The 19417-nt window shown below is 39.4% G+C and overlaps 1 protein-coding gene across 1 annotated transcript; it reads right to left on the bottom strand.

The window, feature by feature from the left end:
- Positions 1 to 8024: 8024 nt before the first annotated feature.
- Positions 8025 to 9023, bottom strand: LOC126417112 (piggyBac transposable element-derived protein 4-like). The gene has a single exon (XM_050085007.1). The coding sequence runs from the start codon at positions 9021 to 9023 to the stop codon at positions 8025 to 8027; it is 999 nt and encodes a 332-aa protein (XP_049940964.1).
- Between the last annotated feature and the right edge of the window lie 10394 nt (positions 9024 to 19417).

Raw genomic sequence — 19417 nt, forward strand, 5'->3', positions numbered from 1 at the left:
TCCACAGTACCACTGCAGGTAGTACTTTCAGTAGATGCAGTGGACACTGTACTGCTCTGTTTTATACACTTATTTTGCAGATTATGTTCACACACAGTTTTTTGCTGTAGCATTGTGTTATATTTACGTTTCAGTTCCGTAATCTCATTCACTAGCACATTGATTACTTCATTTGCACAGTTTTCATTTCTAAGTTTTAAGCCTAATTCATCATCATCACATTTACCGCACATCCAGATCTTCTGCTTGGCATGTTCGTTAACACAGCTAAAGTGGTTTACTCTCTTGCATTTTACACGTATTATACTTATTGCCGCACTCCCCCCCCCCCCCCCCCCCCCCCCCCCCCCACCAAGGAGCATTATCAGTGTTCATTATTCTCGTGTAGTCATGAAACGATGTTGTCGCTTCCCTTGAGATTTCGTTTATATGTTTTACAATTTTTGCAACAAACTGCTTATTTTTCTTCATTTCATGTCCCCAAATGCTTATGTTGACCTGTCTGGGCGAAAATAGCTGTATTTTTGGAAAGGTACTACATTTTAAAATCGCTTCTGTAGTCATTAATATCATTGCAGAAGAGAAAGCTGGACAATTTCATTTGTTCAGAAGCTGAATCTCAAGGTCTCCTCACTTCTGAAGATTCATTTTTCAGGTTATCCCTTTTAGCCTTTTAGCTTCCACTCTACCTCAAGTCAGTGTACTCCTCGTCATTAATCTCTAGAAAGTAGGGTCATAGTCTCCTCCTCTGCCACTATCGTTATTATAGTCTTCACCAGGACCCTGGGTATGGATTCCATGCAATACCCTGTTTTGGCTTGTTAATATTCAGGCATAGGACTGTTGATGAGTTCTGAGCTCACATCATAGATCACAGTGTTATTAACAATTGCCATTTTCCTTAACAAATACAATTTTTGGCTAGAATCCTCATTTTAAATTATATATTATCATTTATGTACTTATTTTGTGTGTCCAGGTCATGAATTTATTACAATACTGATAGGGCACTAATAACATTCATGTAAAAAAAAAAAAAAAAAAAAAAAAAAAAAAAATAAGCAGCATTTAGCAGTTTTGACTGCTGCTTTGTTAGCTGCTGCAAGATCACTGGTAGTGACTGTGTCTGACATGTTCCTGCCAGCTAGCAGATATTGTAGGTCCTGCAGGTCACTACCACATCGGAAAATTTTGTCATAACAGCCGAGTTCCTATTTGCTGAGAGTGTCGTCCTAACCGCCGTCTGCTTCACGTCTGCTGTGCAGCAAGCTACCTTAATTTAAGTATTAACTGTATTTTTCTTACTTGTCACTTCTTCTTCCATGTGTTTTTGCTTTTAGGAAGCTTTATTTGTCGAGTGCTATTAATAGTGTTCCATAGATTTCATGTTTGTTTTGAATACAGTCAGAGAGAGTCCCTTTACTCAACCATAGTGCCAGTAGTGCTAGTGTTTGTTTTCAATACAGTCCAGAGACAGGTAGTGCTATTTTCCTTGTTTTCTACAAGAAGTGGCTAGCAATCACAGTTTAGTCAATAGTCAGCCGCCTTTAGTGAATTAGCAGCCTAGTTAAAAGTTGATTAACTCTCTTCAGTAAATTGATTCCTTAGGATGGATAGGATGTGTGACTGCTGTGTATGGACGCAGGAGGAGCTGGCCACTATTCGCGAACAGCTGAACGTGTTGATGGCCGCGGTCAGCCGTCTTAAGGCTGCTGCCTCGGAGTGTAGCAGCAGTGGGGAGTCTGGTGCATCGCAAGGTACACCCCAGGTGTTACATGCTTCACCCACTGTCCCTGCTGTCGAGACATCTTCGCGGGTACCGGGCGCGGTTGGGCCACCCTCTCCCCAAGGGGAGTGGCGGGTTCAGCGGCGTACGTGGCGTACGAGGCAGAGGGTAAATGTGGTGGCTGGCCGTGTGGCATCGCCCGCTCTGCCTGTGAGTGGACATGTGGCTGCTCCTTCAGCAAGGTCCGAGCAGGCACACGGGGCGAGGGGTTTATTGGTTATTGGGAGCTCCAACGTTAGGCGGGTGATGGAGCCCCTTAGGGAAATAGCGAAAAGGTCGGGGAAGAAGGCCAGTGTTCATTCTGCTTGCCGGGGGGTCTCATCCGAGATGTGGAGGAGGCCCTAGCTGCGGCGATAGAGAGCACTGGGTGCACCCGACTGCAAATCGTTGCTCATGTCGGCACCAATGATTCCTGCCGTCTGGGTTCAGAGGTCATCCTCAGTTCGTACAGGCGGTTGGCGGAATTGGTGAAGGCGGAAAGCCTCGCTCACGGGGTGAAATCAGAGCTAACTATTTGTAGTATCGTTCCCAGAACCGATCGCGGTCCTCTGGTTTGGAGCCGAGTGGAAGGCTTAAACCAGAGGCTCAGACGATTCTGCGGAGATCTGGGGTACAAATTTCTCGACCTCCGCTATCGGGTGGAGAAATGTAGGGTCCCCCTGAATAGGTCAGGCGTGCACTACATGCCGGAAGCGGCTACAAGGGTAGCGGAGTACGTGTGGAGTGCACATGGGGGTTTTTTAGGTTAGAGAATTCCCTCCCTAGGCCCGACAAGACGCCTCCTGAGACGCGGCAAGGTAGGAGTAGGCAAAATGCAACAGGGAATAACAATATTAATGTGCTAATAGTAAACTGCAGGAGCATCTATAGAAAGGTCCCAGAACTGCTCTCATTAATAAACGGTCATAACGCCCATATAGTGCTAGGGACAGAAAGTTGGCTGAAACCAGACGTAAACAGTAATGAAATCCTAAACTCAGATTGGAATGTATACTGCAGAGACAGGCTGGACAGTGAAGGGGGAGGCATGTTTATAGCGATAAGAAGTCCAATAGTATTGAAGAAGGAAATTGACGGAGATCCGAAATGTGAAATGATTTGGGTGAAGGTCACGGTTAAAGCAAGCTCAGACATGGTAATTGGATGTCTTTATAGGCCCCCTGGCTCAGCAGCTGTTGTGGCTGAGCACCTGAAGGATAATTTGGAAAATATTTCGAGTAGATTTCCCCACCATGTTATAGTTCTGGGTGGAGATTTTAATTTGCCGGATATAGACTGGGAGACTCAAACGTTCATAACGGGTGGCAGGGACAAAGAATCCAGTGAAATTTTTTTAAGTGCTTTATCTGAAAACTACCTTGAGCAGTTAAACAGAGAACCGACTCGGGGCGATAACATATTAGACCTTCTGGTGACAAACAGACCCGAGCTATTTGAAACAGGTATCGCAGAACAGGGAATCAGCGATCATAAAGCAGTTACGGCATTGATGATTTCAGCCGTAAATAGAAATATTAAAAAAGGTAGGAAGATTTTTCTGTTTAGCAAAAGTGACAAAAAGCAGATTACAGAGTACCTGACGGCTCAACACAAAAGTTTTGTCTCAAGTACAGATAGTGTTGAGGATCAGTGGACAAAGTTCAAAACCATCGTAAAATATGCGTTAGATGAGTATGTGCCAAGCAAGATCGTAAGAGATGGAAAAGAGCCACCGTGGTACAACAACCGAGTTAGAAAACTGCTGCGGAAGCAAAGGGAACTTCACAGCAAACATAAACATAGCCAAAGCCTTGCAGACTAACAAAAATTACGCGAAGCGAAATGTAGTGTGAGGAGGGCTATGCGAGAGGCGTTCAATGAATTCGAAAGTAATGTTCTATGTACTGACTTGGCAGAAAATCCTAAGAAATTCTGGTCTTATGTCAAAGTGGTATGTGGATCAAAACAAAATGTCCAGACACTCTGTGACCAAAATGGTACTGAAACAGAGGATGACAGACTAAAGGCCGAAATACTAAATGTCTTTTTCCAAAGCTGTTTCACATAGGAAGACTGCACTGTAGTTCCTTCTCTAGATTGTCACACAGATGACAAAATGGTAGATATCGAAATAGATGACAGAGGGATAGAGAAACAATTAAAATCGCTCAAAAGAGGGAAGGCCGCTGGACCTGATGGGATACCAGTTCTATTTTACACAGAGTACGCGAAGGAACTTGCCCCCCTTCTTGCAGCGGTGTACCGTAGGTCTCTAGAAGAGCGTAGTGTTCCAAAGGATTGGAAAAGGGCGGAGGTCATCCCCATTTTCAAGAAGGGACGTCGAACAGATGTGCAGAACTATAGACCTATATCTCTAACGTCGATCAGTTGTAGAATTTTGGAACACGTATTATATTCGAGTATAATGACTTTTCTGGGACTAGAAATCTACTCTGTAGGAATCAGCATGGGTTTCGAAAAAGACGGTCGTGTGAAACCCAGCTCGCGCTATTCGTCCACGAGACTCAGAGGGCCATAGACACGCATTCCCAGGTATATGCAGTGTTTCTTGACTTCTGCAAGGCGTTCGATACAGTTCCCCACAGTCATTTAATGAACAAAGTAAGAGCATATGGACTATCAGACCAGTTGTGTGATTGGATTGAGGAGTTCCTAGACAACAGAACGCAGCATGTCATTCTCAATGGAGAGAAGTCTTCCGAAGTAAGAGTGATTTCAGGCGTGCCACAGGGGAGTGTCATGGGACCGTTGCTGTTCACAATATACATAAATGACCTGGTGGATGACATCGGAAGTTCACTGAGGCTTTTTGCAGATGATGCTGTGGTGTATCGAGAGGTTGTAACAATGGAAAATTGTACTGAAATGCAGGAGGATCTGCAGCGAATTGACACATGGTGCAGGGAATGGCAATTGAATCTCAATGTAGACAAGTGTAATGTGCTGCGAATACATAGAAAGATAGATCTCTTATCATTTAGCTACAAAATAGCGGGTCAGCAACTGGAAGCAGTTAATTCCATAAATTATCTGGGAGTAGGCATTAGGAGTGATTTAAAATGGAATGATCATATAAAGTTGATTGTCGGTAAAGCAGATGCCAGACTGAGATTCATTGGAAGAATCCTAAGGAAATGCAATCCGAAAACAAAGGAAGTAGGTTACAGTACACTCGTTCGCCCACTGCTTGAATACAGCTCAGTGGTGTGGGACCCGTACCAGATAGGGTTGATAGAAGAGATAGAGAAGATCCAACGGAGAGCAGCGCACTTCGTTACAGGATCATTTAGTAATCGCAAAAGCGTTACGGAGATGATAGATAAACTCCAGTGGAAGACTCTGCAGGAGAGACGCTCAGTAGCTCGGTATGGGCTTTTGTTAAAGTTTCGAGAACATACCTTCACCGAAGAGTCCAGCAGTATATTGCTCCCTCCTACGTATATCTCGTGAAGAGACCATGAGGATAAAATCAGAGAGATTAGAGCCCACACAGAAGCATACTGACAATCTTTCTTTCCACGAACAATACGAGACTGGAATAGAAGGGAGAACCGATAGAGGTACTCAGGGTACCCTCCGCCACACACCGTCAGGTGGCTTGCGGAGTATGGATGTAGATGTAGATGTAGATTGACTTTGCATCATGACACCCCAATGGTTAATCTGTTTAGTGACTTCCATGTCACTCAAAGCAGTTTTGTCTTTGGCATTCATTTGGTGTCCTTTAGGCAAAGGATCTCACTAAAATTCCATGTGGTGGGTTCTGGGAAATGAAGGAATTGCTGTAGTTGCCTGCATGAGGCTCTTTCCTGATCTGAGTCTTGATTGTTGAGGCTCGTGTCCAGATAAGGGATTTCTAGGATCATTTTCCTATTTCTTCTTCTCTATTTTTGAAGGTGCTTTCTTGTGAGTACCAGTTGGTTGTATATCTGTAATTTATTATAGTTTCTGACACCAGTTGGTCATAGACCATCACAATGAATTTAGTCCCGTTCATAGCTGTATCAGCCTGTTTGATAAGTACAGAATTTGCCAAACTGGTGCAGAATATTCTGCTGCAGAGAAGCATAGTCCAGGGCAGATGTTCAGCGTACTTTTTGTTGAGTGCCTCAGGTGGATCCTGTAACTTTGTGGATGATGTTTTTCCTGTTTGTTTCTTTCCAGTCAGCTTTGAATGCAAGGGAGTACTCCAGAGTATTTGTGAGGACTGAAGTGGAATGTTTGTTCTCTTCTCCAAGTGACCTTCAGTTTCCTTTTGGCTTCCCTTTTTCTTAGATGAAATACACTAACTCACATCTTTCCAGAACTTACATCCAGATTGTCATCATCATAGTACTTGCCACGCTTTTGAGAGTTCTTGTCAGTTTCATCTCTACCTTCTCAAAGTTTTTAACTTGGGGAGCAATGACTGTATCTTTAGCATAAATAAATTCTTTAGTTCCACAGCTAATAGGTTGGTCATTTGTGTAGATGTTACATAACAGCAGGGACAGTAGACCTCCCTGAAGGAGGCCTTTTTTTTTTTTTTTTTTTTTTTAAATCCTCCATAGACTTTTCTTGTTTTGTTTGCTGATGCCCGTGTCATATTTTGCAGCAAACATTGGGTGAAGTATCTTAATCAGTAATGCTTTACTATTAAGTACACTTTTTAACTGGCTTTTTGTGGCTGACTGTGTCATAAGCTGCTGTAAGATCAATGAGAGTCACATCTGTAACTTAAACTCTTGCATACCCATCATTAATGCGGTGGATCTGTCAGCAGCAAGACCTTTCTGGGAGAAAGTCTGATTGCTCTCGTATGAGGCTTTTGTTGACACACACTCATATCTGATTAGAATCATTCTTTCCAATACATTATAGAAATGGCAGAGAAGTGAAATGTGACAGAATCTTTTTGGGTTTGTTGACTCTTTCATAGGATTTAGAAGTGCTGCTACTTTAACTTTGTGCTAAACTGTGTTAATCTGCAATTTTAACCCTTAAATGCATGATTTTTTATTTCAAGCTGTAAAAATTACCATGTTTAGTTTATAGTGCCTACATTTCGAAAAAAATATTGAAAAATTTTTTAAATTAAATTAACAAAGCACTATTGTTGAAAATCGCTTTGTAGCTGATCAGCTACATTTTGAGTTAGCACCTTACGAGCCACAATAAATGTGCTTATTTTGCTCCCTCAATTTTGACCAAATCTCTCGTAATTTAATTGTTGATTATGATTAAATACTTTGTATAGGAAGGGAAAAACCCTAAAATAATAAATAGGACATTAATGTTGTAAATATTGAGCATTTATTGTATATTTTATACACTTTTATTTATGAACAATAAGGTATCTAGTTCCAACAGGTTTGTACCCAAGCATGTGATAATCACTTTACATGAAAAGTTTGAAAACAGTTCTTTTGTTTGTGCAAACACAATGCAACTGCACATTTATTACACTGAACCCAGGAAAATCCCTTGCATCCTGGCATTTTGCACCTCTGTCTCACTTGCAAGTGCGAAGGCAGGTGACCTACTTGATCCAGCCTTACATCTTGTGGAGGTACATGTGCTGTGGGCCCCTTTGTCTTCTTAGCTTGTATTTGGTTTTCGAGTTCATTACTTGGCCTTCCACGTTTTGCTGAAGTTTGACCTGAGCGACACAAACAGTGAGCAATTTCCATTCGAAATTCGGAGAGTTTCATAGTTCTCCTAATCCCTTTGGTTTCTGCTACTCTCCTATACAACAGCCAGGAATTGACTACTCCCATGTCCAGGAGATGGTAAAACAATCTTATATACCATTTTCGACTTTTCACAAGAATTTTATGTTGACCCATTATGCTGTCAAGAAGGTCAACACCTCCCATATGTTTATTGTAGAGCTTAATTATTTGTGGACAAGGTATTGTTATTCTTGACTTTGTTTTTTTGTCATACCTCCCTGCTTCATGAATAGGCTGCTGTCCAGCAAGTGTAGAAAGCAACATCACACTCTTGTTATCTTTCCACACTACATTTGATATGTCGACACCATCCACTGTTGCGACGCGCTCTACTGATGCACCTCGTGCCATTTTCTTCAGCTCAGCTTCTGAAGGGAGCTTGCAGTCTGGCACTCTGTTTCTTCTGACTGTCCCAAGTGAGTAAATTCCTTGCTTATCTAACCATACAAGCAGTGGCAGACTTGTGTAATAATTGTCACAGTACAGTTTGTGGTTCATATTTCTTGGTAGTATCCTACTGAGTCGAACTACAACATTTGCACTTGCTCCCAATCTTCCTCCCCAGTAACTCCTTTTTCTGGTTCATTTTCATCTCCAGTGAAAATCTCAAAATCGTAGGCATAACCAGATATGCCACTAATAACAAATAATTTGTATCCATATTTATGAGGCTTGTTTGGCATGTATTGTTTCAAATAACTTCTAGCCTTTGTTGAACATATCTGTTCATCAACAGAAACACACTCCTCAACAGGTATTGTTTGAAACCGAGATCTCATCAATTCTATTATGGGTCTTATCTTGAAGAGTCTATCATGACCTTTTTCACCCCTGGGTATCATTGCACTGTTGTCATTGAAGTGAAGAAACTTACGTATTTGCTCATACTGATTCACTGTCATTGTTGTCTTGATCAGATGAGTACCAGTAACTTCTCCCCAGTAATCCCTCGTATTAGGTACATGAACTATTGACATTACGAGACAGATGCCTATAAATTTTTTTATGTCATCACAGGATAAATCTATTGGTCTATCAGGATTACACTGCACACTGTATCTATGAGACTCTTCGACAATTAGATCAAACAATTTAGATGGAAATATATGTTTGAAGAATTGGTATGGAGTATTTAAGTTTATTACTTCTTCTGGTAACGAAGTATTGCCATGAAATTTTGACTGCAGTTCGGGAATAATCAACTGTTTATCTTTCCAAACCACACTCCTGCTGTTTTTGGTAACATTTTTGCTGCTGCATGGCAGTTTCAGAGCATTATCAGACAACTGTGACGTCGATTCCTTCATTATAACATCAGATTGTCTTGTTCCAGAAACATCTTCAGTCCTAATTACTGGTACTTGACTTTCTTCGTCACTACTGTCACTATCACAATCAACAGATTCTGGAGCAACATATGTCTCATCTTGAATGGAATCGTCAGAGAAACACTCAAGATCATCATCACTGCTTAGTGGAATCTCTAACCATTCCATAAGCATTTCTTCTTGACTCTTTCGAGACATTTTTACGTCAGCGCCTGAAATGCAGTAAATGAAAAATGTAGCTGATAAGCTACATACACAAAAACAGGCCTCATTTCAAATCTATCGCAAAGACACTCGAATTAACTGTTTACACCATATCTACTTACGTTTTCAAAATGAAAAAGTAATTTTCAAACCCAGAAATCAGTGCACAAACACCAAAAACACACCTCAACTTTCCGCCAAAACACACACTTGGCAGTATGTCCACACAGCTCACTGTCGAACTGCTTCAGCTCGTCCTGCCATCTATGATCGCTATGAAGAACTACTAGAAACTGCAGCGGAGTGTATACACTTAGCTACATAACGAATTTGATCGAAAATGTTTCTCCATATGGAATAAATTGAAGAAATGAGGTCTGTAGCTTATCAGCTATAGTATGCATTAAAGGGTTAAAATACAGGTGTTGGTAAGATTTTGTTTCCACTGCTTTGTAGCAGGTCTAAACATTTTAATTTGTTCTGTTCATAGTGTGTCATCTAGGTCTGCAGTTTTATTGTTATTCATAGGCTTGAAAACAGCATCCAGTTCTTTCCAGGTGAAAGGAGTGCAGGGGTAGTCTTTCTCATCAGTGTGTCCCAGGAGTTTGGAGTTTTTTGATCTTCCTTTAGTTATATCATTCAGAAGTAATTGATGGGCAATTTGTGCAGGAAATTACCTTCGAGAGATCAGGAGCATCAGTGGCTGGGTCACTGTTCAGGTTCTCCAATAATTTTGATGCTTTTTGGCTGTTCTGTTTCATATCTAGATTTGATTCTTTTTAGTTCTTGGAGGTGATAAGCAGAGGTCTTCACCTGTTTGAGTTGCTTCCTCAGAGAATAGGTCATTGCCAAATAATTGTTTGTATCTCACAAAGAGAAACTTAGAATTTCAATGAATTCTTGGATGTGGTTCATTCTGCATCATGGTGGAATATATTTACTTGAGATGACTTGCAGTGATTTAACAAATTGGTCATACATATCTGACATCATACATATCAAACATATATTTCCATACATATCTGGAGATAAGAGAACGACTTGTATGAATATCAAGAGCTCAGATGGAAACCCAGTTCTAAGCAAAGAAGGGAAAGCAGAAAGGTGGAAGGAGTATATAGAGGGTCTATACAAGGGCGATGTACTTGAGGACAATATTATGGAAATGGAAGAGGATGTAGATGAAGATGAAATGGGAGATACGATACTGCGTGAAGAGTTTGACAGAGCACTGAAAGACCTGAGTCGAAACAAGGCCCCCGGAGTAGACAATATTCCATTGGAACTACTGACGGCCGTGGGAGAGCCAGTCCTGACAAAACTCTACCATCTGGTGAGCAAGATGTATGAAACAGGCGAAATACCCTCAGACTTCAAGAAGAATATAATAATTCCAATCCCAAAGAAAGCAGGTGTTGACAGATGTGAAAATTACCGAACTATCAGCTTAATAAGTCACAGCTGCAAAATACTAACACGAATTCTTTACAGACGAATGGAAAAACTAGTAGAAGCCAACCTCGGGGAAGATCAGTTTGGATTCCGTAGAAACACTGGAACACGTGAGGCAATACTGACCTTACGACTTATCTTAGAAGAAAGATTAAGGAAAGGCAAACCTACGTTTCTAGCATTTGTAGACTTAGAGAAAGCTTTTGACAACGTTGACTGGAATACTCTCTTTCAAATTCTAAAGGTGGCAGGGGTAAAATACAGGGAGCGAAAGGCTATTTACAATTTGTACAGAAAGCAGATGGCAGTTATAAGAGTCGAGGGACATGAAAGGGAAGCAATGGTTGGGAAGGGAGTAAGACAGGGTTGTAGCCTCTCCCCGATGTTGTTCAATCTGTATATTGAGCAAGCAATAAAGGAAACAAAAGAAAAATTCGGAGTAGGTATTAAAATTCATGGAGAAGAAATAAAAACTTTGAGGTTTGCCGATGACATTGTAATTCTGTCAGAGACAGCAAAGGACTTGGAAGAGCAGTTGAATGGAATGGACAGTGTCTTGAAAGGAGGATATAAGATGAACATCAACAAAAGCAAAACAAGGATAATGGAATGTAGTCTAATTAAGTCGGGTGATGCTGAGGGAATTAGATTAGGAAATGAGACACTTAAAGTAGTAAAGGAGTTTTGCTATTTGGGGAGCAAAATAACTGATGATGGTCGAAGTAGAGAGGACATAAAATGTAGGCTGGCAATGGCAAGGAAAGCGTTTCTGAAGAAGAGAAATTTGTTAACATCCAGTATTGATTTAAGTGTCAGGAAGTCATTTCTGAAAGTATTCGTATGGAGTGTAGCCATGTATGGAAGTGAAACATGGACGATAAATAGTTTGGACAAGAAGAGAATAGAAGCTTTCGAAATGTGGTGCTACAGAAGAATGCTGAAGATTAGATGGGTAGATCACATAACTAATGAGGAAGTATTGAATAGGATTGGGGAGAAGAGAAGTTTGTGGCACAACTTGACCAGAAGAAGGGATCGGTTGGTAGGACATGTTCTGAGGCATCAAGGGATCACCAATTTAGTATTGGAGGGCAGCGTGGAGGGTAAAAATCGTAGAGGGAGACCAAGAGATGAATACACTAAGCAGATTCAGAAGGACGTAGGTTGCAGTAGGTACTGGGAGATGAAAAAGCTTGCACAGGATAGAGTAGCATGGAGAGCTGCATCAAACCAGTCTCAGGACTGAAGACCACAACAACAACAACATCTGGAGATGGGTTGAGTTTTAGGACTTCCATACAAAGTTATGATCTGAAATTCTTCCACTTTGCTTTCTTGGAGTTAAATTGTGTTTTGAGCGGGACAATCCTTGGTTTCACAACTGTCAACAGAACAAGTAATAGGTTGATGTTGTTTCCATGGAAGTGGCTCTGCAGCAATCTTCTTTACTTGCTTTGTAATGTGTTCATTGACAGAAATGGTATCTGGATTAATTTTATTATGCCATCTTCTACTGTTGAAGGATTTTTGTGTCATGGATTAACACTAATCTCATCTTTCCAACCCAGTCTTACAGTTCTTCACCATTTTTATTGCTTTCCTCATAGACCCATGATGTACTGTGGCAGTTAAAATCACCTATTAACTTTGTTGATTGATGGTGAAAGTTAAGTGGTTCTGTGATGCTGAAGTTAGTTACTGAAAGTTATCATTCCTCATAGGCTTTATTAAAAATCCTTATTGTTTACACAACTTGTTAGCAATTTCGACATTTTGTCATCATCAGGTGGTCTGGAAGCAGTCAGCCCCAAAAAAACTACACAAATTTTACCTAAAGAAAAATAAGAATGTATAATTACATACATGTGGCAATGGTATCCACTTAACAATATGAAGTTGTAATGTATGGCAACATGGTACCGAACATTATAAAATCAACAACATATGGTGGCATAAGTCCATCTGTTCTTCTGAACACCAAGCGAGAACACACATTACCTCAGGTTAAAAAGTGACGAACACTGGACATAATGATAAAACCCATGTTCACAATAGACACAGGAGACAAGTCACATGAAACCAGTGTGGTGGAAGAAACACAAGTGGTGGAAAAGTGACAAAGGTCTTACATACTGCAAGTATAAACCTGAAAGTGCAAAGATGCTTGTCAGAGTTGGCATCATATGTTATGCCCATGTACACAGAAAAGAACAGAAATAATGAAAAAGTATTAAATAAAATAAAGTTGATAAATAACACTGACACATGAATAAAAGTAAGTAAAATGTGAGCACATAAGTGCTTATACTTTTACTATGACTGTTCTGTCAAGCAGTAAAATTAAAGCTGATTGCCTGTCAAAAGAAATGGCATTCTAAAATATAATGTAAAATTGACAGCAAACTTATGTGTCAAAATAAACATACACAATATAAGCACAGGCGAATCATTTTTTTTTTTACAATCAAAACACATACCAAATGTGAACATTCTCACTGAAAGCAAGTAATGACAAGTTCTCTAAGTGCAACTCATATGATAACAGCAGTGTAGTCATAAGATAATAATAGTCACAACAAAATTGTGCCCATAAACATAGGTATAAACGAAGTAAAAACTCCAGGTAAAAATAAATAAAACCAGTGATCAATACCCTTACAAGGGCACAATTGAAGACTAAAATGTGGTGAGATACAAGTAATGCACAGACATAAGATGCTGTAGAAAGAAAGCAATACTTGTTAGAAATAAGTGTAGCATGACCAGGATTACATGCCAAAATCAACTAAGGTGAAACCAACTTATTGAAGACCAATCACAAAATGTGAAGCGGTCAAGAAATAGCTCAGTCTGCACATTTAAAATGCATTCCAGCTGGTCTCTAAATGCCCTATAAATTTCAATCTTTTCTAAATAGTTAAGTTGCCTATCTTTGCCGATTCTATGTAGAATTTCTAAAGAGTTGTCAGTATCATCTAAGTTGTATTTGGTTACTTGAAGACAGTTAGCAAACAACAATTTACAGTTCTTGCTGGTGTTCCAGTGTTCCCTAAAATGATAACTAAAGCTTCTGCCAATCTGACCTGCATAAGAATTATTGCACTCTCCACAGTTAATTCTGTATACTCTAGATGTGCATAAGATTTATTACATTGGATGTTCTGATGTATGGTGTGGCCTAGTGTATTGTTAGTGTTGAAGCCCGTTATCACTATGGTGTTTTTAAATTACTTGGCTATTCTTTCAGAAACAGGTCTGTTGTGTGGTAAGGATAAATACATAGTTTTAACCGCCTCACCTTTGTGCAATGTGATTTCATCAGCAACGTTATACCTGTGTAATTTAGTAGTGAACATTGTCTGTCTGTCTGTCTGTTGTGATATATAAAAATAAAGATATTTGGTACAGCTTAAGCGGAATGACAACTTTCAGTAACCTTTACAAAAATTGTGAGCCCAGACCTTATTTTAAAAAATGCTGACGCTAGTGTTACATAGTTTATGTATGAATGTCACTATATGTGACTGAATCTGAACCCTCAGTATTTTATGTCATTATCTGATGTTGAAGGTACTGAAATGCTTTTTAGGCCAGGCTCTGCAGTCACTACACTGTCCTACATTATATTTAGTCTTTTAGTGATGAAATTCATCCATTTATTTTTGGACTTTGATCTTTTGGATCCCTGTGGTTCTCTTGAATTAACAGAAAATAGCAGGCTGTTTGTTTGCAGATGATAGACAGTAAAACTTCTCAATTAAATGAAATACCTTCAGTATTCAGTATTACAATTCTAAGGGCTGACTGAGAAAATTCATCCCTGTTGGTCTTTATGGTGGAAAGATCTGCCACTAGGGCTCCTCGTAATGGATTTCTGTCTTGTGTTAACTGAGTGAACGCTGTTAATTGTTGGGAATAAACTGATATTGTTAACAAGAAACGACAGTAAATAATATGTATATTGAGAGGCCAGTGTCACAATACCCAGACTATTGAACAGGGGTCGACAAGCAGTTCACAATCTTACACCACTTATTGCCCGAACTGCCCATTTCTGAGCTAAAAATATGCTTTGAGAATGGGAAGAGTTAACTCAAAATAATATTCTGTATGTCATAAGTGAATGAAAATAATCAAAGTAGACTAATTTTTGTGTCGAATTATCACTTACTTCAGATACCATTCGAATAATAAAAATGGCTGCCTGAAGTCATTCAATAAGATCCTGAATGTGGGTTTTCCATAACAGTTTACTGTCTATCTGAACACCTAGAAATTTCAACTGTTCAGTTTCACTAATCATATGCCCATTCTGTGAAATTAGAACGTTGGGTTTTGTTGAATTGTGTGTTAGAAACTGTAAAAACTGAGTCTTACAGTGATTTAACATTGGTTTATTTCCTGCAGGCCATGAACTTATGTCATGAACTGCACTATTTGAAACAGAGCCAGTGTTGCACACAACATCCTTTACTACCAAGCTAGTGTCAGCAGCAAACAGAAATGTTTTAGAATTACCTGTAATACTAAAGGGCATATCATTTACATAAATAAGGAACAGGAGTGGCCCCATCACTGATCCCTGGGGCACCCCCCATTCGACTGTGCCCCACTCAGACCCCATATCACAGCCATTCTCAACATGTAAGTTGAACAGCATGTCAGAGAAGGACTTTCGGCAGTCCCGTGTGGTTGTATAAACGTTCTGTATGTTGAAGTCAGTGGAGGAGGGGGGAGCAGGTGGGTGTTTTGATGTTAAAAACATGAAGTATTAAAACCACAATCTTAACTTCTCTCTCTCTCTCTCTCTCTCTCTCTCTATATATATATATATATATATATATATATATATATATATATATATATCTCTCTCTCTCTCTCTCTCTCTTTAATCCAGAGTCTAAACTTTGTAGACTGATGGGTATGGTCCACCAATAAACTTTATTTTATGTGTGAGGATTGTCTTTCTGCATCACTGCCCATTGATAACAGGCAGCAGTATTATTTATAATGCATACCACTTAGCAAATTTGTGGTCATTTATTGGGGTTAGACCCAGGAGAAAGGATAGACCATCCACATGTGCACAATACTCTACCAGTGCAGTGGATGCCAATGGAAAAGACTCAGTGCTGTATCTCAGTATGCATTAATCTCCACAACTTTAAGACAGCTGTGTCTCACTTGCTGCTACGGTAGAGTGGCCACTATCACAGATCCCCACTGTGCACGCAGCATGCCTGTCAGTGACTGTTCTGAATGAAACCAAGCAAATTCAGTGTCTCAAGTTTGTTTAGGGTAGAAAACATGCTTCATGTGCACAATATATATACATTCCTATCTGAATTTAAGCTCACAGTGTCTAATTAATACACTATACGTCTTTCTGAGAGTGACAAATTCACATTCCATAGAGTTCACAGTGACAAAGAACGATTAACTGTATAGACAAGTTGTGTACATCCATCCAGTTTGTATTCATTAGTTAATTTATTGGAAGACTTGTAGTGTTTAGGTTCCTCCACATGATATAGTCCCACATAATGACATTTTCATAATGACGTTTTCAGTGTTGTATTTGCTGCTCGCTTGATGTGGTAATCTTTTCTCCCCTTTTTTGGCTTTTGTTTTATGCAGGGTCTTCTTTGTTTGCTAACTGTCTCATTTTTCTTCCAAAGAAATTTCTGTTATTGATGCTGCCATTTGTATTTCTCCTGTTGCTAATTTTTTTTACCTTGTATTTGGTTTTCTACTATACCTTCCTCTTTTTTTCTTTATCTTCCTTCTTGAATCTTGCTTCTTTCTGCCCCAAATCATTTGCTTCTGTGTACCCTCATGTAAAAGATTTCCTTTCTTTCATACAGTGTAGCTCTTCTTCCAGTTCCTTATTTCTCCTAATGCCCTGAGTGCCCCTAACAGTGTCAGGACTGATATTCTCCTTCTTTGTAACATAAAACATCAGGCATGTTGTGATTCCATAGATTTTCCTGGCATCTTATATGTTTATGCCCTTCATGGGTATGCTGTCGGATACGATCGTCTTCACTACACGATATTTCAGCGATCCATCCAGCCGCCAGACTCAGCAATCGCACCTGAAGATGGTGGTCAGATAGAGCGCCAAAATATCGTGTAGTGAAGACGATCATATTCCAGCAGCATACCCATAAAGAGCATAAACATTAGTCATGTTATTCTTCTCTCGAGAAATTATATTGTGGACACAGTTCCGTCTTTTTGTTTAGTTTGTACTTGCTGCCTCTCTCCCATGTCTGTTTTACCAGCAATACCTGGAAATTCACCTGTTATCACATGGTTCATGAAACTCACGTCTGTCTCATCCATTTTTACTTTCTTCTTTCAGAGTTGAAAGAAATACTGTGGATGCCCCTACTGTGTTCTCAGAATTTGTCAAGAACTCTTCTCGCATGGTCTACTGTTTTTCTGATTGTTCCAAAAAGTTTCTCTCGTGCATTTACTGGTAAATGATTTAGCACCCATCGTACTACAGTGAATTCTTCAAGTGGTATGTCAAGGTATTGATTTTCTTTGAGCTGCCCTTCCAAGAATTCTGTATATATGTTATCTTGTTCTTGCGTATAAGACTTTTGTCAGTAGTGGATAAATGCTCATTCATTCATAATTTTTGTTTGGTTTAGGTGAGGGTCCACCTTGAGCAAAACAAAATTTTTATTTTTGTTTCCCAGACAAGTTTTGTTGAAGTTTGAGCATCACCAGTTTTTTGGTCTGTCAATAAAATAGGAAAAATTCACTTTACCACTTGCACAGGTACAGATTTGAGTTTTTAAGCCAGTATTTACGTGTATGAAATATGGACAAAGTTCTGAATACGTATCTAGTTACCACATGCTGTGGTTTCCTTGTTTTCTAAGTTATTTAGCACAGTTGTTTTGTGGCACAGTTTGTCATCTGTAACCTTATAGAACTTATTGTAGGACAATTATTTACTTTCACATTTTACAACTGGACATGTTATGGTTATGCATGTCATTAACTAATGCTATGTGGAAGTGTGTGCGTGCGTGTGTGTGTGTGTGTGTGTGTGTGTGTGTGTGTGTGTGTGTGTGTGTGTGTGTGTGTTTGCTTGCTATAAGGGGGAAACCAAAAAAAGTAAGTGAAACATATTGCAAAGACACACACACACACACACACACACACACACACACACACACACACACACAATCTTCTGCATAGTATTAGTTAATGGTAAGCACAACAATTACTTGCCCAATCATAAAATTTTGAACTTTAAGTTCTGTATGGTTGCAGATGTCAAACCATGAAACAAAACAACAGCATTAAGTAAAATAAAAATCAAGGAAATCTACAGCATATATATGGTTTTCAAATAAGTAAATACTGTCTTCAAAACTCAAATTTATGAGTGAAAAAGGGGTAAATAGCATTTTTTGTCTTTGTGGAAAGATATCCCCCCTCCTAAATTCAGGGAAACATGTGGGAAATAAAAATAAAAATTGTGTTTTGCTCATGACAGATACTCTCCAAAAACAAATTTATTTGTAACCAAACACGGACAGAAAAGCTTTGACCTCTAGATGATTAGATTTTTGTAATTATAAATCAAGCTTGTTGTCATGCATGACATATTAGAATGTTGTTGTTGTTGTGGTCTTCAGTCCAGAGACTGGTTTGATGCAGCTCTCCATGCTACTCTATCCTGTGCAAGCTTCTTCATCTCCCAGTACGTACTGCAACCTACATCCTTCTGAATCTGCTAAGTGTATTCATCTCTTGGTCTCCCTCTATGATTTTTACCCTCCACACTGCCCACCAATACTAAATTGGTAATCCTTTGATGCCTCAGAACATGTCCTACCAACCGACCCGTCTTCTAGTCAAGTAGAGCCACAAATTTCTCTTCTCCCCAGTTCTGTTCAATACATCCTCATTAGTTATATCATCTACCCATCTAATCTTCAGCATTCTTATGTAGCACCACATTTTGAAAGCTTCTATTCTCTTCTTGTCTACACTATTTATCGTCCACGTTTCACTTCCATACATGGCTACACTCCATACAAATACTTTCAGAAACAACTTCCTGACTCTTAAATCTATACTCGATGTTAACAAATTTCTCATCCTCAGAAGCACTTTCCTTTCCATTACCAGTCTACATTGTATATCCTCTCTACTTCGACCATCATCAGTTATTTTGCTCCCCAAATAGCAAAGCTCGTTTACTACTTAAGTACCTCATTTCCTAATCTAATTCCCTTTTTGCCTCATTTCCTAATCTAATTCCCTTTTTGCCTCATTTCCTAATCTATTTCCCTCAGCATCACCCAATTTAATTCGACTACATTCCATTATCCTCATTTTGCTTTTGTTGATGTTCATCTTATATCCTCCTTTTAAGACACTGTCCATTCTGTTCAACTGCTCGTCTCGACTTAGGTCTTTCAGTGCTCTGTCAAACTCTTCATGCAGTATCATATCTCCCATTTCATCTACATCCTCTTCCACTTCCATAATATTGTCAAGTACATAGCCCTTGTATAGATCCTCTATATACTCCTTCCATCTTTTTACTTTCCCTTCTTTGCTTAGAACTGGGTTTCCATCTGAGCTCTTGATATTCATGCAAGTGGTTCTCCTTTCTCCAAAGGTCTCTTTAATTTTCCTGTAGGCAGTATCTATCTTATCCCTAGTGATATATGCCTCTACATCCTTACATTTGTCCTCTAGCCATCCCTGCTTAGCTACTTTGCACTTCCTGTCGATCTCGTTTTTGAGATGTTTGTATTCCTTTTTGCCTGCTTCGTTTACTGCATTTCTATATTTTCTCCTTTCATCAGTTAAATTCAATATATCTTCTGTTACCCAAGGATTTGTACCAGCTCTCGTCTTTTTACCTACTTGATCCTCTTCTGCCTTCACTATTTCATCTCTCA

Source organism: Schistocerca serialis, chromosome 8, assembly GCF_023864345.2.
Source record: "Schistocerca serialis cubense isolate TAMUIC-IGC-003099 chromosome 8, iqSchSeri2.2, whole genome shotgun sequence".
NCBI lineage: Eukaryota > Metazoa > Arthropoda > Insecta > Orthoptera > Acrididae > Schistocerca > Schistocerca serialis.

What these genes read in the sequence shown, in the direction of transcription:
- LOC126417112 (XM_050085007.1), bottom strand. Translation starts at nt 9,023, where the DNA reads ATGTCTCGAAAGAGTCAAGAAGAAATGCTTATGGAATGGTTAGAGATT.